General features: G+C 40.6%; 1 protein-coding gene across 1 annotated transcript in view; it reads left to right on the top strand.

Annotated features, from left to right (window-relative positions):
• usp43a (ubiquitin specific peptidase 43a) overlaps window positions 1-26,005 on the top strand; it is a 122,857-nt gene that overhangs the window by 20,097 nt on the left and 76,755 nt on the right. Inside the window, exon 3 of the mRNA XM_085277241.1 lies at window positions 17,880-17,983. Within this exon, the coding sequence (XP_085133367.1) occupies window positions 17,880-17,983 (104 nt within the window). The remainder of the gene's footprint in view (window positions 1-17,879; window positions 17,984-26,005) is intronic.

Raw genomic sequence — 26,005 nt, 5'->3', positions numbered from 1 at the left:
AATAAAGAAGAAAAAAAGTAGCAAAACTCTAACACAGCTCATGTACAGGTACAACTTTTCACCAGTTCACCCCTTGGCACTGCGACTTTCTGTGAGGGGCAGTTTAACAAACAAATGCCTCTTGGGGGGACCAGAAGCTTCTTTCTATTTAGCCAGGTGCCCTCTAACCAGCCTCTCTTCCAAGATCATCTTCTCATGCACCTTCAGCCCAGATCCAGACTGATATTTCTTAAATTGCTCTTTTGGAGACTGTAAATTCTGACACTGATGTTTCTGATCATCACTAGTGTGAGAGAAGGGTCTCCAGCTTTAACCCACAGACTAAACAGCAGCTTTCAGCGAAAAGTAAATAGTGGCCAAGAACACCAGGTCAGGAGTTTTTACTGTCACAGGGATATTCTGCTCTAATGTCCTGATGCGTCTGAGCGAGACTGCTCAGCAGAAATGTCCCGAACTGTGGTGCATGTCACTTTACACAGAGCCTTTTTGAACAGATCAACATAATCTTCACTCACCACCCACCCTAATCACTAACGAATAAAAATTGCAGCAGCTCTATAATGAGTTCAAAGGTGCACAAGATCAGTGGTTAGACTTAAATCAAGTATGATTTGGCACGTATTGACTTTTAGAGTCATAGTCTGGGAAGAAAGACAAGAAAGTTAAATAAGTTAGAGGAGAACTGTCAGGTATTGACTGTATATTATTCTTTAAAGAACATCTATCCAAAAGTGATTCACCCTTAAGCCAAACTTTACCAACTCCAGCACAGCTGAAAATGATATCTTTAGTAGCAATGGTGTGACTGCCATGCAGATAACTACTATGAAGTTGGCTGGACTTGTAAAAAATAGAAATCTGCCTCTACCTTTATCCGCAGAGCACTCCTACAGAGGAGTGCTGTGACTGAAATGCCATGCTACAGGAGGTTATGAAAAATTAAAAATGTCCTCTCAGGGGGTAAAACAGTCACAGAGAGAGGGAGACAGAGACAGACACAGAGGAGATCTATAAGTGGCAGCAATGTTAGCCCAGCGATTGATTCGTGCTCAGGAGATTGCCGCAGATACATCCTGCTGACCGCCTCCTGTCCTTCCTTCGTGACCTACAGGCATCACTTCTGGGAGTGTTAATGTGTGACACAGCGTGGAAAAGCTTTCAACAGAGCTTTTAAAACTTCCCTATTTTTTAAAGGAGTCAACAGGACAGAGATCTGGCTTGCTAGCCCTCTTTTACTTGCCGCTTTCTGTAACTCTCTTTTGTTTTTCTTTTTAAGTTTTGACGGGCGTACTTTCTATTTCAGAACTTGTTCATGCTACGTTCTACGGTCAGTTCTCCTGTCAGTTCTCCTGTCAGTCCTCCTGTCAGTATTTACGAGTAAATTATAGACACTGGCACCAACCTGCTGTTAGGCATTTACTGCAAAACGCTTTTAATGAGTTCGACTATGTGAATTAAATATTCACAACATTTGTTTGGAAACATTTAATCAAATCTATTAATATTTCAAAGGAAATCCTTTTTTTTTTTAGATGTTCAAGAGCAGCTGATAAACTTGTTCTGTACTCAACTAGAAGCCAAGGAAGTCAAACAGACAGCAAGTGGAAAGTAGAGAGAGATTTGTAGGACTTAGGATATTTTGTAGGGTATAGTGTAGTGTATTATTTTTGGAGGAGGGGACACTAATAGGTCACCAGCTACTGCAGACCAGTTTTTATGTCTCTACAGTGTTGACAGCCATGGCTGAAGGCAGATGTCCTTTGCACTACTTTTTTGTTGCTGTGAACGCAGAGTTTTACGAACACCTCAAATTTGTCACTAAATGATTTAGACTCACGCAGGGTTAGAATTTGGTGGTCAAAGGTCATTTTGACCTCACAGAACACATTTGGCAGTGACTTGCTCATGTATAACACTTTTTAGGATGTATAAAATAACATACTGTCAGCTACTTCATACTCCACAACTAGAACAAGAAAACCTAATCATGTTATTTTAGTTTATTTTTACTTATATAACCTTATATTCTTAAAATTGTTACAATTTGTTACAGAAAATGGCATCCTTTGACGTTAAATATGGATGTAAACTTGACTAATTGGTGGAGGTATATAACCGCAAGGTGGTAATTTTATTACACCCTGCAATTAGTTATTTTCTGAAGTGCAGTACATTTGTCTCTTGTCAGAATGCCTTTTGGCTATTGAAAATTACTCAGCAGGTTTAATCATAGGGTAAATTGCATGAAAGGTGCAAAATTAGCTCTGTTGATTATGGTACCAGATATCATGTGTTTTTTGCCTAGTTATTCATAAGAAGATACAGATACCTGTGGGCTGTTATTCACTTGTAAAATGTCAGGAAGGTAACAGGAAGCCAGGAAGAATAATCATTCAGTCGTAAATCCTCCAATGAGTTCCTGCAACATTTTTTAGTGCTTACTGCCTTGTGTTGTCTTCTGCATGAAGCAGTGTTTGTTCCTGAAAACTGGTCTTGCTGGTGGCTATGCAAACTGAAGGAACATGTGAATATACTTTTTGTTGATGATATTCAAGTAAGCAAAGTGTAAACTAGAGGTTCAACGTTCACGTTTGTTCACTTCCACCACACCCACCTTCAGATTCTTGGCGTCCTTATATGGTTGTCTCTTCCTGACACCTGTGCGCCTGTTGAACAGGACCCGTCTGTGTGATGCAGTCTGACCTGTTCCTGTCTCACCAGCTCTTTAGTGTTTGTCATTGTCCTCAATGGCCTGAAACTCTAATGATTTATTTATATCTTGCTTAAGTTCAAATCATTTATCATAATATCCAATGAAGAATGAAAATAAATAATACAAAATAACTGATTTGTATTTGATTAAAAACATAATTATGAATAATCTTGGCATAGTTCCGAGGCTTAAAATAATATAGATTTTTAGTCCCTCAGCTTGTTTTGAGTAGTGTGACACTTTTCATTGTAGCTGTGTGTGTGTGTGTGTGTGTGTGTGTGTGTGTGTTTCCTGTTGGTTTTACTGCAGCTTAAGTACTAATGTGCCAGTGTGGCAGATTTTCCAGAAGGATAAAGGGTTTAAAAAGAGGCACTGACTTTGCGTGGCTCAAAAAACAGAAGCACTTTAATCGGTGATGGCAGCATTATTATTTACTAGAATGGCATAAATACAAAGTAATGCATAAAATGTACTATCCACATATTATTTTACAGTAGTTAAAAAACCAAGAACTCTGTCAATTGCTGATAATTTTGCAGCATTTTAGTCAAAATTGTTAAAGCCTAAATCTTCAAGAAAAACCAAAACAACAACAAAAAAACCTACTATGATGGTCACTTAACCACTCTTGCTATTAAGCATCCATCCAACCATCCATCAGCTTATCCGGCACCAGGTCGTGGGGGCAAAAGCCTAAGCAGAGAAGCCCAGACCTCCATCTCATTGGCCACCTTCTCCAGCTTGTCCGGGAAAACACCAAGGCGTCCTGGGTCTGGCCTGGGGCCTTCTCCCGGTGGAACATGCTTTTAACATCTGACCCAGAAGGCACCCAGGAGGCATCCTTGTCAGATGCCGAACTGCCGCAACATGCTCTTTTTGATGTGGAGGAGTAGCGGCTCTGAGCCCCTCCCAGATGCCCGAACTCCTCACCCTATCATAAAATTAGAGGCCAGCCACCTCTCTGAGAAATCTCATTTCTGCCGCTTGTATCCACGATCTTGTTCTTTTGGTCACTACCCAAAACTTGTGACCATAGGTGAGGGTAGGGACATAGATCAACCAGTAAATCGAGAGCTTTGCTTTTACGCTGAGCTCTCTCTTCCACGACAGTCCAGCACAGCGTCCGCATCACTGCAGCTGCAGGGATGCACCAATCCATCTGTCAGTCTCCCGCTCCCCTCTCCCTGCACTCATGAACAAGACGCTTATGATTCTTAAACTCTTCCACTTGGGGCAATAACTCAAGCGGGCACTCCAACCTTTTCTGGCTGAGGACCATGGCCCCCAGAATTGGAGTTGCTGATTCTCATTCCTGCCACTTCACACTTGGCTGCTAATCACTCCAGTGTGAGCTGGATGTCACCACCTGATGAAGCCAACAGACTCACATCATCTGCAAAAAGTTGAAGATCTTGCGGATCTTTAAGCTCTATTAAATGTGCTATTAAGCAATGAGCTTATATTTGACGACAACCTAGGGGGGTTGGAGTTTGGCACTGCTCATGTAAGAGTTTGGCCACCAGCTACATGGGGAAGCATGAATCTCAGGTATCATTAGACAAGCAACCTTCAACACAGACCCACTGATAATTAGCTTCAGTTCTGCCGATCTTCACTACTCATATTTGGGCCTGTTTTGGTCTGGAGTCACAGTTTCTTGCTACACCAACAGTTAAGTGTTTAGTTGGCAAGTCATAACATGAACACCTGTAGCCCTTTTATCACACCCCCTTTACCATTTTGCAGCCAAACCATTAGCTGGGTGGCACAGTGACACAATTATAAGCAATGTCATATTTATAATATTTATATAATAATATTTATTTGCACTTACTTGTATTTTTTTTTATTTCTATTTTACATTTCCATGTGCAGGTAAGAGTAATAAGATGGCAGATTCAGCTGACAGTTTTAGTGGCTTTTTCTGGAATTCTATCCATAAAACACTGATTCCTACACGGAGACACGTTGAAAGGCCTCTGGAATATTTCTCTGAAGTTGCTGCTGTGTTGGTTTTTAAAATCAATAAAGGAGCTTTTGAGAACATCACCTCTATATGAAACTGAAATTCAAATCTCTATGTCTTATTTGTTTATATTTTCTGTTTGGCTTTGTTGACTTTATTCACAAAGTTGGCATCAGAAGTGTTGTGACGTTTCTTTCAGGATACTGGCCAACCTCGTGCAATTCTTATTGTGTCTCTCAGTACAGAGTAGAAAAGTTTTAAAAGTGTTTTTATTTATTTACATATTCAATCTGTGCAATTTCCTGCATTGTCCACAATATAACACTGTCAAATTACCTTAGCTAGTTTTAAAAGATGTCAAGTTGCCTTTTAGCAGTGGATCTCTTTCTGTCTTTCCCAGGATGCCAAGCGCAGATCAGCTTTGGTACTTCTCTTTTTTTTCCTGATACAACCAGAGGCTCTGCCACTGGTCAACTCAGAGCACAACTTCATCAAAGCAAGCAGAGTCCTTCCTCTTAGGAAGCTAATTAATTCTCTCCCCTTCATCTCAAAAACTAAACCTAATATATTCTTCTAAATCAACATTTGTCTGAAAATAAACACTTCGGAATAAGAGACACAGAAAAACAGAGATAGGTGGTTCTAGCTTATAAAGCCAAGGCTGATTTGGCTGTCAGAGCTCTGCCAGTGCCTCTTGTCTCAGGCTGCTCGTTTTCTGTTCTGCCTTTGTTTTGGCCCAGCTGGCATCCCCATAGTAACAGCCAAAGAGTGGCGGGTCTTGCTGCACTGCATGAAATCAAGTGGATACACGCAGGGTTCTTGTGGGATAGGACTACGCTCAGAAGAAGTTCATGTGCAGCTGTTTGCGTGTGGCTTTTTGATCCAGAATCATAAAGAAACACAAGTGAAAGGGCAATTGTTTTGTTCAAAGAAAGCACAGAACAGCGTGGGCATATTTATTTGTTGCTGTGGACTCGAAATTTAATGTGAAAAGAAAGTGCCAGTAAAGAGAGGAAGTGAGAGTGGACAAAGGTGGTGAGAAGAGAGCAGAGAAATACAGGGGGAAGTGGGGTTAACAATGCCAGTGGTTTCCAGCATTATCTCCCAGATTGCCTTGTTACCATAAGCTAGCTTTGAATAGGCCGAATTAGCTGTAGCTGAAAGAATAGAGGTGAGTCAGCTGGTTTAATGCATGGACAGCATTTCTTTCATTCCTCCCCTGCTCTGGACCACATCCCTTCTGCCTCTCTGACTCGGTCCCTATGTTGCTCTGTCGGTGTCTCAATCGCATTCTTCTCTAGAAATTTCTCTTCTCTCACTCCCTTTAATCACACCAAGTTCCTGGTACACTTCAACGTAAAAATGATAATGTGGTTTCCTGTTCAGTTTTGTCACCAGCAAAATATGGCTGTCATTTCATTCATGTCATTTAAGCTTGACCTCACTTGACCTCACTAACTTAGGTACCAGTTTCCAGATTGTAAAGCAATTGATGTTAGTTTGCTCGATGCGATTCTGTGGGAGCTTTCTTCCTGTTAAAAAGGAGTTTTTCCTTCCTGTTGTCATCAAGTGCTTGCTCACAGGGGGTCTTCTGATTGTTGGGGTTTTCTCTGTATTATTGTAGGGTCTTTACCTTATAATATAAAGCAGCTTGACGTGACTATTGTTGTGGTTTGGCGCTATATAAATATAATTAAATTGCACTGTATTAAAATATGGAGGCTTGTGTTTGGAATCTGACCAACTGTGGCGTCAGGTGGTGGTTTCTGCATTTTGTCCTGAGGATACAGTTAGTTCCATATATATTTGGACAAAAACAACTTTTTGGTTCTGCACATTACACAATGAGTTTAAAATGAAACAACTCAGATGCTCACACTTTCAGCTTTAATTCAGTAGGCTGAACAAAAAGATTTCACAAAAATGTGAGGAACTATAGGATTTTTTTTAACATGACCCCTTCATTTCAGAAGCTCAAAAGTAATTGGACAAATTAAATAACTGAAAATAAAATGTTAATTTCTAATAATACTTGGTTGAAAACCCTTTGCTGGCAATGACAGCTTGAAGTCTTGAACTCATGGACATCTCCACATGCTGGGCTACCTCTTTTTTTAATGCTCTGCCAGGCTTTTACTGCAGCGGCTTTTAGTTGCTGTTTGTCTTTGGGCCTTTCTGTCCAAGGTTTCGCCTTCAACAAGTGAAATGCATGCTCAATTTGGTTAAGATCAGATGACTGACTCAGACATTCAAGAATATTCCAGTTCTTTGCTTCAATAAACCCCTGGGTTGCTTTGGGTATATGTTTTGGGTCTCACTCGCCACTTGGCCACAGCGAGTTACTGGCATACATGGACAAACCAGGCACATTGGTAGGCTGGTGGACTGTCACAGCATATCCCACTGTGCAGTGCATCACAACAGATTGCCTCAGTGCAGCATTTCTGTATGAATGTAATGAAATTCATATCACAACCAGCTGATTTCTAAATCCACAGGTAGACCATGAAAGAGCAAAAGCTAATGGTACAGTAAGAGTAAGGCAGGCTCATGAGGTTAATAGCATTGCTTTTATTCATTTAGTTTTTAAAGAATGTAATGAAAACATCCATCTCTTATTGACCTTGTTCAGTCATGTTGGCTTTACATTCTGCTACTTTGAGAAAAGCTTGCAGACACTGTGTAGACACTGCTTGATTTTCTATCAGAAGCTTTTTGATTACAAAGTGCAATTAAATCAGCAAAGTTCTAGTTCTCCAATTGTGTTGACAAACGTACAAACATACTTTTGTTAAAACCTGCCCTGTGCTGGAATGACTGCCATTCAACTGGCAGCCTTTCTGTGAAAGACGAGAGTGGATCTGGCTGTGTTCAGAAGCAACCAGCAGCTACAGTATGTCAACACTGGCTTCCCTAATTCACACGCTCAGTGGGAGACATCATCTCTTCCTGCTGGAGACCGAAATCATCAAGCTGTGACCAGGAGTTAAAGTGTGGCCACTTCAACTCCTATAAAATGTTCTCAAAACACTGTAAAACTTACGAAGAGAAACTCGTCCACAACACACATGTCGAAAGGTATCTTAACTCTTTATAAAATAGTGAGCAGAGTTTAGAAAATAAAATTACACAGCTGTTAAAATGTGACTTTTGATTTCAAGGCTGTATATTGAAAATGTACATCATGATATAGTCATTATATTCCAAGCTGTTCTTTAAAAGATAATCTTTTTTTCTGTTGAGTCAGAAATGAATATTTTATTTTGAAGGTTGTGTCCAAGGTCCACGCATTTTATTTTCTTTGGGTCCTGCTTCTTTCTTTTCTATGGCATCTTTTATAACAAGAGGAATAATTATTTTGAGATACATGTTTCCTTTTTATTTGTACCTGTGAACGCACACTCCTCAGATGCCATGTCTAATTTTCTAAGAAACATCACGTCAGCATGTTATGCAACGTACTAAATTCAGAATGCTACCACACACAGCAGGCAGCCCATTTCCTAGCACAGATAACTGATCAGAGATGCCTGGCAGTTTCTAAATTTTGGCCACACTGGGTAAGTTGACTTCTACAGCAGTCACATTCGTTGTCACTCATGAGTGGGCTAACGGGATCAACTACTTCTTGAAGCAGGACACTTGAACATAAAATGAATATTTCTATAAACGGTAAAACCAGTAAAAAATCTTGTGTTTTTATGGTTTAATTTTATGTTGAGTGTAAATTTAATTTAAAAATTAAATCAGCGGAAACTGTGTGGAAAAGATACGGAAATGTTACAGTATACATTCCTGTGGGTAGTGTCACATTTCTCTGGTACAACATAGAGCATCAGAGCCACTGCAGTCACAGCTGGCTTTGCATCACCTGAAGGCTTCGTTTGCCAGGTTTTATCATGAGAATTTCTTCAGGCCTTCATCATTTGAGCCGTGGGCATGGCTGGAAGAGATTACACTTCTGGTCAGCCTGGCTGAATTTGGCAGGATCATGCTTTGCCTCTCTGAGGTGGAAACACATTTGGAAGAAGAGCCATGGCAGCATCTCAACTCGGATTCATTCCCACTTCTATGCCAGTGTCACTCATGGCCTGCTGTCAGAATTTTGTGGGTTTTTTCACCTCAATGAATGTTGCCACTCATCCTTTGGCGACACAAACTTTAGGTGCATTTAGGCACTAAAAGCTATTATGACCATGCCCGAGCACAGCTTCTAAATACTGCACGCCTGTTAGTGTGTATGAGAGGCCACGCGAAAGGCAACCAGAGCGTGAGGTTGCGATCACAAACGATTTCAATTCACGCAAAGAAAACACAGAAAAGTGTATTGTATATTGTTAGTATTTCGTATTATCTGCTATGTGCATGTTTGCGCACATGAGAATTATTTGTGTATGTGTGAGTAAGCATTCGTCGGGTATGTAGGAGATGAATCAGAGCTGTTACTGGCAGTCAAGGTGACTGTGTTAAGCCCCTTGAGCCCGCCGGTTGATTAGAAATGTGGTTTCAGATGATAACTGAGTCAGTGTCTTTGGTTGGATACTGTTTATTTTTGGTCGTAATAAATAAGAACAAAACAAAACAAAATAAAACATGTTTCTCTCCTCAGCTGCTGTGAAAGGATTCAATAAAAGAACATAGTGATTATACCCCTCTCTTTCTCTCTCTCTCTGAAATTGTTAGGCTCAGAGGATTGAAAAAATAAAGTGAAAAGAGTAGGATATGTTAAATGATTAGGAAAAAACAACTTGATATAGTCTGGATGTATGAAAATATACTGTAATGTTTGATGCAGTTTCAGTATTTAAGTGAAATTCTGACGGTAAATCAGTATTTTTCTATAAAGCAACAGATATTTTTTTTACAGCAGTACATGTAGCTTGAAGAAACACATTTAAATCTTAGTAGTCATGTAATAATGACATGTTGGTGTTTATTATATGCACCTGATGTCGTCTATGTTGAATTACATTCTGCAGTCTGCGTCGTGTAACTCTACAGTTCCCGGTTCTCTACTGCATTTCTTCATCAAAACTGACTGCGGCACATGGCCTTTGAGTGGGCTCTACATTTGAGCTGCGTTGATGTACACTGGTCAACAAGGTGCTGGAAACATTCCTCACAGATTTTGGTCCATATTGACATGATAGCGTTGCACACTTGCGTGAGATTTGTTGGCCACTGACTCTGAATACAGTGTACAGAGTACAGTGAACTTATTGTCATATTCAAGAAACCTGTTTGAGATGATTTGAGGTGTTGCATCATCGTACTGGAAGCTGCCATCAGAAGAAGGGCGTTCGCTGGTTATAAAGGGCATGGTCAGCAACAAACTCCAGCAGAAAGCATAGATCTAGGCTTTCTTGTTGTTTCCATCAAATCTGGAATGATGCAGCAAATATCAATACTCATCAGGCCATGCAATGATTTCCAATCTTCTATTATTATTATTGTTATTCAATATTCTATTCTCAGCTGACAGGAGCGACACTGGTGTGGTCTTCTGCTGCTGTAGCCCATTTTCCACTCAGAGATGCTTTTTTGTCTATCTTAGTTGTATCGAGTGGTCACTGTTGCCTCTCAAACAACTGGCCATTTTTCTCTGACCTCTGCCATCAACAAGGTATTTTCACCCAGAAAACTGATGCTCATTGGATATTTGCTCTTTCTCGTACTGTTCTCTGTAAATTCCAGCCGATAAGCAGTTTCTGAAACACTCACATCAGCAAACATGCCATGTTCAAAGTCACTTCAGTCAGCTTTCTTCCACATTCGGATGCTCAGTTTGAACATCATCAGGTCGTCTAGACCATGCCTTCAGCCCTAAATGAATACCATGTGATTGACTGATTATAGATTTGCATTATAGGGCGGTTGAACAGGTGTACCTAATGAAAGTACATGAAAACTGTAAAATATTGTTTGCACATTGACCTTGCTTCACCTTTTCCTCAGTAATGATTATGTTAAACTACTGCCAGCATATTTTACATATTTAAAAACATACTTAAATTGCTTTGTAAGGCTCATTGCCAAAGCATTTATCTTGTGGCCCCTTGAAGATTTTGGCCAGTGGCTGGGTTACCTAAGCTGCCTGTTCAGGAGTTTCTTATCACAGTCATAATTTTAAGCCGGGGGCAGAAACACACCACCTGTCAGTGTCAAGGCTGAAATCTGAAGTCTTTTGGGTTATTATTTAATCTCTCTACCTCATGGCTAAAACGTCTCTGCTGGTTTGTTCTTGTCTTGTTTTGTCGCTATACCAACAGCCTAACCGCACACTAAACACCACCTGTTTGATTCTTGGATAGGATCGGACCTCCTATTTCCCATTATCACAGTGATTTCAGATCTCTAAGCCTGCACGTACTGTACGTACAACTGCAAACACACACACACACACACACACACACACACACACACACACACACACACACACACACACCTTCAAATATACAGCCACACACATTAAGTCAAACTTCTACTCACTCCCCTCTGCTTCAGACTCCCTCAAACATCACGCATGAATGCATGCCACGGGGAATCAGCATGGCTTTGATAACAGCATATGTTTTCATGTAGGGATTGGAGTGTGAAGATCTCTGAAGGGAAGCTGTGCTTCTGCCAGTAGACAAAGGGGGCACAGGGCCAAAGAGATTTAGAGTGGCTACACTGCAGAAATGCTTCAGTGATCATACAGAGCTGAGTGCCAACAGAGGTGAGATTCAACGGAGCAAAGTTTGGGGGAAGACCAGGACATCTTGGGTCACAGGAAAGACAGCAATCAAGTATCCGTGTTGTTCCTCTCTGATTGTCATGGTTGTCATGATGTGTATGAGTTGCGGGATGGTCGTACGCATCACTGTGACTTGCTACCTTGTTAAGATTTGCCCACATCAGTGAGAATTTTTACTCCTGAGGAATATTTCATACTCCAGTGTGCACTGTCAGAAGAGGGTTATACTTCATTGCTCATATTTCGTCATTCTTATTTTCATTCTCCGTGGCCTCTGTGCTTTCACAATTGAGAGCATGTCTTTGCAAAGGCATTTTAATCTTGTTTCAAACTGTGCAGTAGGAGAGTCCTGATGGGATAAAGATAGCACACTTGTGTATATGCCACAGATTTTGTTCCTTTTCCTTCGAAAACCTTTTACTTGCTTAGATCTTCTGAAGAATTTCAGATGGCTTTTTTTTTGACAGTTGATATAACACTGGAGTGTTTCAGTATCTGTGCCAAATTGTGCATGTTGTGATGCCCTGCAGTGATGCAGTAGGTGAAGGCAGGCGGGATGGGAAGAGAGCAGCACATGAAAGCTGTAGGTGGGAATATAGTTACGATGCAGCCATGCAGAATCCCACGACAGTCAAAGCAACAGTCTGCTCTTGTTTTTACTTAGCTGTAAGTATATCACGCTGGCTATGCTCACAAGCACCCACTCACCACCAGGTGGTTTCTCTAGGTGTGAGTGAAGTTGAATGACTACCAATATCAAACAGATGAAGACTTGTGCAAATGTTTACTTTAGCACTACATTGTTTTATACCTCAGAGGAACCGCGTAGAAGATTCGGTGACATGCAGTAATGTAGTTGTGTCCTGTGTTATCAACAGTATAATCAGTTTAAAGGTGACAAAGCTCAAGCATGACTTATCTAATTAGACAATACAATGGTTGGCTTGAAGTTTATCTGCGTGCTCTTCTACCCGTGATTTTTTTTATAGGTGGGGGTTTGTGTGCACAGCTCCTGGTGAGCCTTCATGTGAGCACACCATACCCCTGAGTCCTGTTGGGTTTGCTGCTCCTGTGATGCGATAGTGCTTAGCTCTGCTGATGATTGTGATGCGTACCTCTTTGACCTCTCCTTGCTCAGAGCAGGAGTAAACAAAAAGAAAAAAGGGAGAACAAAAGAGATGAAGGACACAGTGTTCTTTTCAAAGTGACCGTGGCTCTTTTTGCACCTCAGAAACATTTCCTCAGTATGCTGGGAATAGCTTTTGCTGCCAAAGCTAAAAAAGCTCTTCATTTTAGAGGACTGGTCTAATGGAAACACCAAACTCAATTTCATCACTCATTGCTAATAACTAAAGTTTTTATTGTCAAAGTTATTTGTGTCCTAATCTCTCAGCCCATTGCTACGAGTCCACCAGGCTTTTGCACGTACACTTTACATCAGTTCTTCGTGCTTTAATCGACTGGCTATAACACCTGGCTGCTTGTGCAGAAAAAAAGTAAAAATGAAACTGACTAAACTCATTGGCATGGCCAAAATATGCCTATTCCCAACTCTAAGAGAAGCAGCAGAGCCATTTAATACCACCTTCCAACTTTTGCTAAGTTACTTTCTCTGGTTGACATATTTTAAACTTATTTCTACCTGCTCATTGCTCTGCTTGCTTTTTTTTCTTCTTTAAGTAGCTTGTGTACAGTTCGACGCTATAGTCATTTAGAGAACAAAATAAGTACAGCTATATAAGCCCGAGCATGCTGAGTTCTGAAACCCGGCTGATATGTAAATCTTAGAAATCAATTATATTGCCAGGAGCATGATGCCGCTGGTAATTTCGCCCTCAAGCAACAGGAGGCAGCTGAATATGGCCTAGATCTGTTAGCATTAGGAGGGTTTTTTGGATTATACCCAGTGTGACAATTGAACAGCTTACTGCCTCTGAATATTAGTATTCACTTGTTATTGCTGCGGCCGGCCCCCGCATCTATTTTTGGCAGACCATAGCAGAGCTGGAACAACATTGTGGTGGTATTCATTATTCCCTTGGTGCTAAATAAAGAAGCGGTGGAGTCTCAGTGTTCTTTTTCTTTGTCTATCCTATTGTTTGCATCTGCGGAATATTCTGTATGCATGTGCATATGTGTCTTAAAGGTGTTAAGTGTGCATATGAGCAGTTTTGTCTCATTCTCGGCATCTGTTTACCGATCTTGGGTCTGGCTAAGAGGTTGTTGACCTGATTCTGGTGAGAGATGCCTTTTGAAATGCGGTGGTTTGATTTAGTAATGCATAGAGAATTAAGTATCAAAGTCAGTTTTGATCATATTTTTTTCCTGTTATGTTTGTTTGGCACACTTAAGTTAACTTTATAATGAACTGTTTATATTCTTGGTGTGCTCTGTATTCTTAGTTAAATTGAATAATGAAGAATCCAGAATGGTTCCTGCACTATGGGTGAACTGCAAAAGTTTTGAATTTGCCTTTCGTTGACTGTTAGAAGTAAATCATGTATTATATGCATGTTAAGTTCATCTCTAAGTCTGAATTAGCTGTGAACGAGTTTGAATTGTTGTCTGTCTCTGTGTGGGTTCTGTGACAGACAGTTCGCTTGTCCAGGGTCTCCCCTGTCCCTCGCCGTATGACAGCTGAAATAGTCACCTGTTCCACTGTGACCCTGAATATTATAAATATTCGACATGCAGAAGAATTTGGAAGGATGAATCCAAAATTGAGAATGAAATATTTTATCATTTTGGGAGTCGTGCTTTCTCTGAGAAAAAGCCCTTGATATGCTATGTCCAGTGAACAGTACTATGCAAATGCTTTCAGCTATCCCCCATGTCTATATGTTTTGCAAAGAAATTGGAAATGGACATGCAGAAATCTGTTGCTGCAAGGATACATGCAAATACAATACATAAGACAAAAACAGAGTTTCACAATTCTAACGAGCTTGAAAGCCAGTATTGTTAATACCACCTTAATTCTTCACAGCCTTAATGCTCTTAGACTTTTAGACTCTTAGAGCTTTCTTGTCATTTCTTTAAATAGTCTTTAGAAACAGCTCTTCAGGCCTTTTGGAGGAAATTCAAAGCTCTTCTTTGGATGTCGGCTGCCTTTTGCCTTCTCTATCAAGATTATAGCCATGACAGAGCATTCACTGTGTTTTACAGATGACTGTAGACCAGGGGTGCCCAATCCCGGTCCTCGAGAGCTACCGTCCTGCAGCTTTTAGATGCATCCCTACTCCAACACAGCTGAATCAAATGAATGGCTTGTTATCAGGCCTTTGCCAAACACGATGGCATGCTGAAGAGGTAATCAAACCATTTGAATCAGCTGTGTTGGAGTAGGGATGCATCTAAAAGCTGCAGGACGGTAGCTCTCGAGGACCGGGATTGGGCACCCCTGCTGTAGACCCTTACAGTTGTACCTCACTCCTGACCTCCTCTGTATATATTGACAATAATCTGAAAGAAAAATTCAAATTTGGATTAATCACTCCAAAAGGTCTGTTGCCACTGATTTTCAGTCCAGTTCTTTTGTAATTTGGTATTCTACCTATTTCCCTTCCTTAAGAATGACATCTTGATAGCTAGCCTTCAACTGAGGCCATTTCTGATGGATGAATGATGATCAGTTAAAGCGTCAGATGAATCCAGTCTTTGATAGATGTTTTTCCAATTCCTCAAGGACATAACTTTCCTCAAATTTTGTTGAGGACATGCTGCACACCGTGCTGAGATACAGTGTTTTCAGCTAATAGCTCCATGGGAATCACTGTGTTGGTGAAAAATATTCTTACACTAGTTAAGTTTTCTATTATCTCCAGTGTTTCTTATATCTGGGATTAAGTCTGATAAACTTTTAATTTTTAATTTGTGATCATTAAAAGGCAGTATCATAATACTGTCAATGCTATTATTTTTTCCACAATGAACACATATTAATTTCTTTCACATATAAGGTAGAAAAACTGCTCTAACTAAACAAACCAAGCAAACAAACAGAAAACAAAATATCAGTAAGACACTATAAGCCAAATTGCTATTTTAACCATTGGTATCAGTCTAAACTTTCACAATCACTGCATTTTTTTCTCTATTTTTAGGGGACGCTGTGGCTAATAAAAAAGTTCCCCATTCCATCATGTTCATTGAGGGGAATGAGGCCACTGTTTCCATGGCGATATTTGTAATCTAGTCTGTCTCTAAGGGTGTGAGGATTGTTCTCCATTGTCCTCAAGAAAAGAGATGCAAGGGGAAAAAAAGAGAGGACAAAATTCTGAAAAGGGGAGTCAGTCACAGCCTAGCTTGGGATATGCCAAGAGAGATGATTCATATGTGAATTATAGAGTATTAATATTTTTTTAAAAATTATTTCTTTAACAGTATTTTATGTTCAGGAAAAACTGAAATAAACCTATGTTGTTTGTGGAACTTAGAGTCCCAAAGATATCTAAGTTGACTTTCAATTTTGTGCTGTTAAATATTACGTAAGGTTTAAGGTGCAAACCTGGAAAAAATGTGGTATCCAGGTTCTGTTGAGTCACCTTTCCTATCTCTACAACTCCCCTTCTAAGCTGTCCATTAGAACTGATATGTTTTAAAGCTTGACTCAGAAGTAAAGGCACATTTGTCTACTGTGTACACATCACTTTCTGTTACTACTTACTTGAATTGAAAAGGTTACTTGGTGGTTTTCCTTTATAGCAAGACACCTTTCAAAAATACTGAGATATTGCAATTACATATTGCAGTAAGTCAAAGGATGAAGTTTTTATCCACTTAATAGACAAACATGAAAGTAGAGACAAGGCCACGTCTAAAAATAGGGCTGAGATGGATTTTAAAAACACAAACTGCCACACATGCTTCCTGGGCTTTGTGCTTGTGCCTCATTAAATATTCAGGAAAAGAGCCATCCTTGAAAAAAGTTTTCAAAGATGCCAAAAGCTGCCCATTGTTCAGAGTGAGAGCAGCGATGATTGGATTTTGTTTGAACAAAAGAAAAGCTTCATCAAAGTTGGATTGTCATTATTTCACATGGCCCAAGACCGGGTGCAGAAAGTCTCATTTCTCAGTGGACTCTGACTTTGTTTGCTGCTTAATGTTTGATTCGCTTGAGGGTTTAAACTACGGCACTGTGTTGTCTAATTAGCATGTGTGTAGCACTTAATGATTTCTCAAAAGGAAAGATTTGAAACATGATCCTGAATAAACAAAACAATTACTATCATTTACATCACAAAGTGGTAAACAGACTAGATGAAATGAATGAAAATATCTGTGTAAGTGTTCTTATAGTGAAATACAGTGTAAAGAAAGAATGTAACTTCTTTAAGAATTAAAGGACAATGTACTTTTGCAAGTAAAGTTTGGTTTCTGAAAATTAGCCTTGTCATGCAAACTTTTTAGAATGCTACTGATGTACTGTCGGAGGGATCTGTAGGGTCCTCCTCAGTGGTTAGCACAGCAACAATAAAAACACGTCAGCATTTCTCTCCTTGCTCGTTCAAAGCAAACTGACACCAGCGTGCATAACTCCTGAATAGAAGTAAATGTACTTGCAGACCTGGGATTTCTTTTGTGTGTTAAGTCCGCCATTACCACCCAATGTTAGCTACGTTTTTAAGAATAGTTACACACAATGGAAATGCAGAAATCTGTTGCTGTGATCTTTTATTCATTGGCATCATTCTTTTATACTTTTGTTTATCTTTGAAGTCTTTCTGCCCTCCTGCTGTGTATGACACAGCATGTGGGAGTATTGCTGCTATTTAGTTTATTCAGCAGACATCAGCGTGACACTGAGGATGTTTGGCATCCTCAAATATTCCTGTGACTCTAGTCTGTGTTGACTGTTTTGTGGTTAACCATTTAAACTTTGATTCTCTTCAATAGATATTTCCTGCTCAAATATTTTATGACTGCACCCATTATAGGATTGATTCTTAATTTTTGTCTCACTCTTTCTTCATCTCTCTTCATCTAATCATTTTGATCATCTTGTAGTTTAATGTAGCCACTTACAATGCATGTGAATGATTCTTGACTCATTTTACTCGTTCCTAGAGATACATAACAATAATAAGGCAGGGAAAATGCATCTTCTGTATTACCCGTAGCTGCCATTGAATTTGGTTACTTTTCCCCTCTGCTTTGCATCAGCATCTGTCGGTGTTGATGAAGTAACACCGGAGACACTTTGTATCCTGGCATCGAGTTTTACCTTTTGTATGAAGCTTATTTATGTATTCCTGTGCTAGTGATAGCTACTCTCAATTTGAACAGAGTAAATGCACTGTGTTGTAGATGGGATGCTTCTTAAAATCGAAGTGAATGATACAGCATTCAGAAACTGGTGTTCAGTGTCGTTTGTAGTAATGTCATAAGGAAGTAATGTATGGTTATTTAACATTATATATTATAGAACAGTTTTCAGTTCTTTTTTGTCTTCTCCATGTTTACAGGGGGGAAGTCCATTGGATCATGCTTCCAGTCCCAGTGTAGCCAGCATACAGCAACCTCGAGGGCGAAACAGTTTTGTCCACGAACACTTCCAGGCTCAGTACAGGTGAGAAGCACAGATGTAAAAATGTGTTAAAGAACTTTGTTTTTAAAATAATGTTTGTAGCATCAGGTGACTGGATGAATGTTCCTTATTTGTTGGCCTTTAAGCTTCAGATAGTTTCAACTGCACTCTTAGACTTACGCTGACAACGATTCTGGAAACTCTTCCAGGTATCTCACCAATTATGCAACATTCGGTTACACAATGTCCTGGGGTTGTGTTCGAATAAACAGAATGAAATGCATACTTTTAAACATATATTGCTTTGGCTAAAGTGACAATGTATTTTCTCTCCTCTGGATAAAAATCAGTACCTTGGGAAAAAGTAGGTCGGACAGACCTATAAAGGATTAAGGGATTTATCTTTAGTAGTGGCCTCTGGCTCTTATTCCTTCATTCACAGCGGAAAGTCAGTGACTGAGGTTTTCTAGTTTAATAGATCCATTAATGGAACTGCCTCTAGACCTTTGAGAAACTTTGTCAGCACATGTGGTGGACTACAATAACATCACTTTGAACATTCATTTTTTCACTTGATTGCTGAACAATGTAAACTTGCTGCACCCTTGTGAATATCAGGATGTACTAAAAAAAAATTCTTTATTTTAAGTTAATATTCGATTGGATAGTCAGATGATCTAAAAGAGAAATAACTTAGTATTTGGAAGGGAGAGATTATTTTTAGAATAAAAAAAGAAACACACACAAAAAAACATATTAGTGAAAGGTAGTCTTGGCCCATAAAGATAGTAATCTTTTCAGCTCCTTGTTACTAAGCCTGATTGAAACTTGTGAATGTCTTTTATGCATGACTGTAAGGCATGCTGTCATCAGCAGTTAGGCCAGTACAGTATGTTTCTGCATGTAGCAAAATATACAGTGATATGTTTCAGGAGCTTGGAAAGAAAAGCATCTGGACTTCTTTAAGTTGAGCTTAAAGAAGAAGTCCAGGCGCTTTTCTTTCCAAGCTCCTTAGACTACGAGATGACTGAGAACCTTCACAGACAGTGATATGTTTCCTTTTCTATTAGAGAAATAAGCGAGTAATATATATAAATTCATCAATCCCAATTTTTTGTGATTAACTCTGGCAGAGTGCTTGCTTTCTGATACCTCACACTTGGTCATTTTTTCCCAGTGGATTCAACATCACTATAATAGCTGCTCTGCAACATAGGTCACTAATGCATGATATGTATGACTGGGCTTCCAGAGAGAGTGCTAGTGAATTAGGCCCATACTGTGTCTGAGCACCATCCATCCATCCATCCATCCATCTTCATCCGCTTTATCCGGGGCCGGGTCGCGGGGGCAGCAGCCTAAGCAAAGAGGCCCAGACCTCCCTCTCCCCAGCCACCTCCTCCAGCTTATCCGGGGGAATACCAAGGCGTTCCCAGGCCAGCCGAGAGATATAATCTCTCCAGCGTGTCCTGGGTCTGCCCCGGGGCCTCCTCCCGGTGGGACATGCCTGGAACACCTCACACAGGAGGCATCCTTGTCAGATGCCCGAACCACCTCAGCTGGCTCCTTTCGATGTGGAGCAGCAGCTGCTCTACTCTGAGCCCCTCCCGGATGGCCGAACTTCTCACCCTATCTCTAAGGGAGAGGCCAGCCACCCTTCGGAGGAAGCTCATTTCTGCCGCTTGTATCCGCGATCTCGTTCTTTCGGTCACTACCCACAGCTCGTGGCCATAGGTGAGGGTAGGGACGTAGATCGACCGGTAAATTGAGAGCTTTGCTTTTACACTCAGCTCCCTCTTCACCACGACGGACCGGTGCAGCGTCCGCATTACTGCAGCTGAAGCCCCAATCCGTCTGTCGATCTCCGGCTCCCTTCTCCCATCACTCGAGAACAAGACCCCGAGATACTTGAACTCCTCCACTTGGGGCAGGAACTCATCCCCGACCCGGAGTGGGCACTCCACCCTTTTCTGGCTGAGAACCATGGCCTCAGATTTGGAGGTGCTGATCCTCATTCCCGCTGCTTCACACTCGGCTGCGAACCGTTCCAGTGCGAGCTGGAGGCCCTCACCCGATGACAAGAGCGATTCATAAGACCCTTATGAAAAGGACACCGAGGGAACAGTTTACCCTGCCTGGGATAGGGTTACCGGGGCCCCGCCCTGGAGCCAGGCCCGGGGAGGGTGCCCAAGGGCGAGCGTCTGGTGGCCGGGCCTTAGTCCATGGGGCCCGGCCGGGCACAGCCCGAAGAGGAGACATGGGCCCATCCTCCCGCAGGCCCACCACCCGCAGGAGGCGCCATAGGGGTCGGGTGCATTGTGTGCCGGGTGGCGGCCAGGAGCGGAGGCCCTGGCGGACTGACCCCCGGCTGCCAAGACTGGCAATAGGGACATGTGTCTGAGCACATGAGATTTTATTTAGGAGGACTGTGTGGAATAGGAGGACGCCTTTTTTCATGGCTCATTAGTGTTTTTTAGCTGCAAAGCTAAATGTTTACTTAAAAACTTAAGTCAGTTTATGCAAAATTTTATGTATTAAGTATTTTAAGTATTTAAGTTGTTAATGTTTGCCCATTACATTTAAGCTCAAGTGGACAAACATTTGCAGTCCAAAGGTGGGCAATAAAGTCGCAAAAATGTATCACAGTATTACAAGAAATTTGTGATAATGATGATACAGAAAAAAAAATTGAAATATGTTTTAAATGTGATTGTATGCATTGTCGTGCAAAATTTCGATAGAAAGCACCTAAGCATAGAAGAAAGTGTTTGTATTAATGGATGAATGAGGCACTATATACTGCATGAACCAGTCCATTTACCATTTAGAAGTGCATAGGAGAGCATTTCTAAGTGGAAACAAAGTGGAGGACATTTTCCATCCTTCTTTTCAGTTGCTTAAAAAGTTGCTTAAAATCCTCTTTTTCCACTGTTTGAATTATTTCCATTCGTGTTTACGCCTCCTGTCATACAGAGTCTAACTAGCAAGTGCCCCAGTTAGGCTCAGTTTGTTTAGTTTTGGGATGTACATCACCAGCTGCTCATATCTGCTCTTTTCATGACTTCCCAGCCTGCTTATATTCATTCCATGGTGTATTTTTGCCTCAAGTGGTGAAACAAGTTTTTGTTTTGTTTTTTTGCATATTTTGCATAGCATTGTGCTTCATTGGAAGATGTTGAAGTCTCTTGTTACTAAATCTTCATCAAAGGTGGACATGTGACTTTGGCTGTGCTTTTCTCGTTGTTGTGCACATTAGAAAACATTAGACCAATAATATCATGATATTGCACTTTATCACGCAAAAATGATACCAGTATTGTCACAAATGATATGATGGATTCTTATGATGTGTTTGTTGACACTGGGAAGTCTAGCTTAGTTCAGGGGTCACAAATCTGCAGCTCTGAAGTCACATCCAGAGGCTACTTTATGTAAGGCTTTGATAAGAAACTAGATGAATAAGGGCTAAAACTAAAGATTTTTTTTAAAAAAAGAAAAGAAAACTTCTGTAACCTGTTAAAAAATGAACAATTTAAATTAAAGTTATTATAATTTTTTACATGTATCATAAGTCCTGATTCCCACTAGGAATAGTTTCCAACCTGCGGCCCTTTACTGCATGTCTTCCTCTCTCTCCACTTTCCCGTGTGTCTATACTGTCTCTATCCAAATTAAAAAAAAAAAAAAAAAAGATTAGAAGAAGCATTAGTAGGAAGACGGTGACAGACTTAAAGCTGTTGATTGAGAATCAGCCTAAACTAGTACATACAGTGGGGCAAAAAAGTATTTAGTCAGCCACCGATTGTGCAAGTTCCCCCACTTAAAATGATGACAGAGGTCAGTAATTTGCACCAGAGGTACACTTCAACTGTGAGAGACAGAATGTGAAAAAAAAATCCATGAATCCACATGGTAGGATTTGTAAAGAATTTATTCGTAAATCAGGGTGGAAAATAAGTATTTGGTCACCTCAAACAAGGAAAATCTCTGGCTCTCACAGACCTGTAACGTCTTCTGTAAGAAGCTTTTCTGTCCCCCACTCGTTACCTGTATGAATGGCACCTGTTTGAACCCATCATCTGTATAAAAGACACCTGTCCACAGCCTCAAACAGTCAGACTCCAAACTCCGCCATGGCCAAGACCAAAGAGCTTTCGAAGGACACCAGGAAAAGTATTGTAGACCTGCACCAGACTGGGAAGAGTGAATCTACAATAGGCAAGCAGCTTGGTGTGAAAAAAATCAACTGTGGGAGCAATCATCAGAAAATGGAAGACATACAAGACCACTGATAATCTCCCTCGATCTGGGGCTCCACGCAAGATCTCATCCCGTGGGGTCAAAATGATCATGAGAACGGTGAGCAAAGATCCCAGAACCACACGGGGGGACCTGGTGAATGACCTGCAGAGAGCTGGGACCAAAGTAACAAAGGTCACCATCAGTAACACACTACAACGGCAGGGAATCAAATCCCGCAGTGCCAGACGTGTTCCGCTGCTGAAGCCAGTGCATGTCCAGGCCCGTCTGAAGTTTGCCAGAGAGCACATGGATGATACAGCAGAGGATTGGGAGAATGTCATGTGTCCAGATGACACCAAAGTAGAACTTTTTGGTATAAACTCAACTCGTCGTGTTTGGAGGAAGAAGAATACTGAGTTGCATCCCAAGAACACCATACCTACTGTGAAGCATGGGGGTGGAAACATCATGCTATGGGGCTGTTTTTCTGCCAAGGGGACAGGACGACTGATCCGTGTTAAGGACAGAATGAATGGGGCCATGTATCGTGAGATTTTGAGCCAAAACCTCCTTCCATCAGTGAGAACTTTGAAGATGAAACGAGGCTGGGTCTTCCAACATGACAATGATCCAAAACACACCGCCCGGGCAACAAAGGAGTGGCTCCGTAAGAAGCATTTGAAAGTCCTGGAGTGGCCTAGCCAGTCTCCAGACCTCAACCCCATAGAAAATCTGTGGCGGGAGTTGAAAGTCCATGTTGCTCGGCGACAGCCCCAAAACATCACTGCTCTCGAGAAGATCTGCATGGAGGAATGGGCCAAAATACCAGCTACTGTGTGTGCAAACCTGGTAAAGACCTATAGTAAACGTTTGACCTCTGTTATTGCCAACAAAGGTTATGTTACAAAGTATTGAGTTGTATTTTTGTTATTGACCAAATACTTATTTTCCACCCTGATTTACGAATAAATTCTTTACAAATCCTACCATGTGGATTCATGGATTTTTTTTTTTCACATTCTGTCTCTCACAGTTGAAGTGTACCTCTGGTGAAAATTACTGACCTCTGTCATCATTTTAAGTGGGGGAACTTGCACAATCGGTGGCTGACTAAATACTTTTTTGCCCCACTGTATTTAGATCATCAAAATTGCTTATTCAAAACACAAATACTTACAACTTTACTTTCTGCTTATGTGATGATCAGAGCTAGGATTTTACGTTGGGCATGAGCTGCAGAAGATTGTCAGATTTCACCCTAAACTTTGGGTTGGGTTGAAGAGGGACATTTTAAAAAAAACCTGTCCCCAATGTGAAATTCCAAATAATTTACTAGCACCCATTTGTCGGTACTCTGGAAACGGGACATGGATTGAGTTAAATCTTCTCTGACTCACAGCTGATCACACTCTGGAGAATAGTGCTGTCGTGTCATGTTTGGTCTAACACGCACAGTTGACCTGGAGCATATTTGTGCTGGTCAACACAAAGGTTAGGCTCTGACCATTATGCTGTTAAGTTAAGCAGTCATTCATTCATGGGATTATCCATTTCCTTCACTGGCAGATGATGGATTGAATGCTTACTGTTGAAGACTATCCCTGAAGACCATCGTCTCCCGCAGTACTCTCAGAGCGACTAATTAAAATAACTTGGCACTGTATCTACTCATTGAGTCAGCTGTAGAGATGAAGATCGCTCTACTTAGACCTCTTCTTCTTTGTCTTTTCCATTCACTCTTTCTCTCTCACACTAAAACATCAACACACACCTGAACGTTTATTAGATCAAACGCTAATTCATAAGCTGATTAGAGGAACTGTGCATTTTGCCATTACAAGTCACACACGCATTAATACGCACACGTTATTACTGAAACATTTACAAAGTGTACTTTGTTCTTTCCTCCAACTCATACCCTTCTCATACAGCATGTCCTCTCTCCTCCTTTTTTCCCTTTGAGAACAATCCCAGCTATATTTAGACAAAGAGAAGAGAATTTTGTCTGTGAGTGCAAGCAGGGTAATGCTTTCTCCTTGCATAAGAGTGGCTGTAATTAGGTCTATATGCCACACACTTACACTTTCACAAACATACACCATCTGTCTTGTGTGTGTGAGTGTTTGTTCACAAACACAATTTTAGTCATTAGCTTGGGTTCCACTGTATCCTGGCATCATTTTTAATGTTAAAGAAGAAAGGCATGGCTGCTTCTTAATGGACTGATTTTGTTTTCTGGTTCTGGTTTGAATGAAATAGATTGTAAAAGAAGGAGCGCAACGCAAAGACTGGACAGTTACTGTCTAACATCATTGCACTCTATAGTGAAGCTGTGCTAATGTATGACACAAAATATCATTCATGCGAGATATACCATTAGTGCCAGACATGCATGCATGCACATCTGTCTGTCTGTCTGGGTTGGCTGCTAATCTCTCAGTAGACTTTTCTGTGCTTTGATATGAAACTTTAAGGGGAAACTTAACACTGATCAGAGACAAATAACTGTGTTGTTATTCTGTCAAATTAGTATCATCTATTAATGTTATAGATGAACAGGACTGATAACGTTTGCTGTCAAGCTGCCATATTAATGTTAGCGTTTCATTATGTTGCTGTTGAAAGACTGCTAATAGTTAAATGGCGAACGTGTGCATCAGTCAGGTTACTGTTTATTATAACTTTTTAACACTGAAGTGTTATCGAAACAAAAGCTTTACTGACCTCTCAAATGCCTCATAAAGTGTCGTTGGATGTTTTGGACTCAGTGAAGGCCTGCCTGTCTGCAACCATGCCGTGTGACATTGTATTCTAAACAGCGTGGAGGCAGCGTGGAGGCAGAGATACTGTTGCATGAGCAACCGATTCAGTAGTCATTTTTAATATCAATCGCTGTGAGTGTTGATTTTTTTTGACAACTCTAATTATAAAGTTTGTTTTCTGCTCATGTTTGTGTGAGTGAGTGTAATAACGACCAAGCTAACACATGTAACTGCATCACTCAAAAAGTTTACAGCTGTGGGACTAGAGGCTGTTTGAGAAAGCTGTCTAAAATAGAGAAATGTGAGACAGTGGGGGCAGGGCCATGTGTGCTAGTAACAGATCAATACACATTTTGTACAGGCTAAAACTAATAATCTTTTCTCTTTTTTTGATCAATTCGTTAATCAATTGTTGAAAAGCTGAAAATATTTTACAAACACTAAATTTTCACTGACAGGTTCTTTTGTTGTTTTCTGACCAATGTCTTTCTACTAGAAAACATATCACCTAAATCAGTAGTGCTATAACTGAAACCAGTGAGCTTTGATTTATTTCCAAACTCTGATGCATTGCTTTCCCTGTGACTCATTCTCAGTTAATAAGTAAAGAAAAATTCCAGGAGAGTTGAGTATTTGTTTTTGTGCTCTGGGTTTCATCAGACCTCCTACTGTGTAAAGATTCCTCATATCCATTTGTATTATTTTCTCTTATCTCATATCAGAGTTTTAGTCTGCTGAGTCTGGAGCATTATTCCTCCATATACTTTTCCTCTTTGTGTCACCAACAGGTTAAAAAGGAGTCACTTTCCTTCCAAACGTAGACTATCCAAAGAGCCGTCACTCACTTTTTTTTTGTTTTTGCCTGTGTCGTCCTCTGAAAAGGACGACACAGGCATGTTTCTTTTTGGCCTTTCCCTCGCTTGTTCGCGCTTTCCTTCCTTCTGCGCTTTCTTCCCGGTTCCTTTTATATCTTACAGAGATGCTCCTCAGAGAAATTTTAGTGGAGTTGTCTGATCTGAATAAATGTTTGCGATTAGAGCGAAGACTGTCTTGGGGTTTG

Source organism: Mchenga conophoros, linkage group LG6, assembly GCF_057382185.1.
Source record: "Mchenga conophoros isolate Kocher_MC1m ecotype Shallow Benthic linkage group LG6, M_conophoros_male_GT1.1, whole genome shotgun sequence".
Lineage (NCBI taxonomy): Eukaryota > Metazoa > Chordata > Actinopteri > Cichliformes > Cichlidae > Mchenga > Mchenga conophoros.
This window is presented reverse-complemented; position numbering and strand designations above follow the sequence as displayed.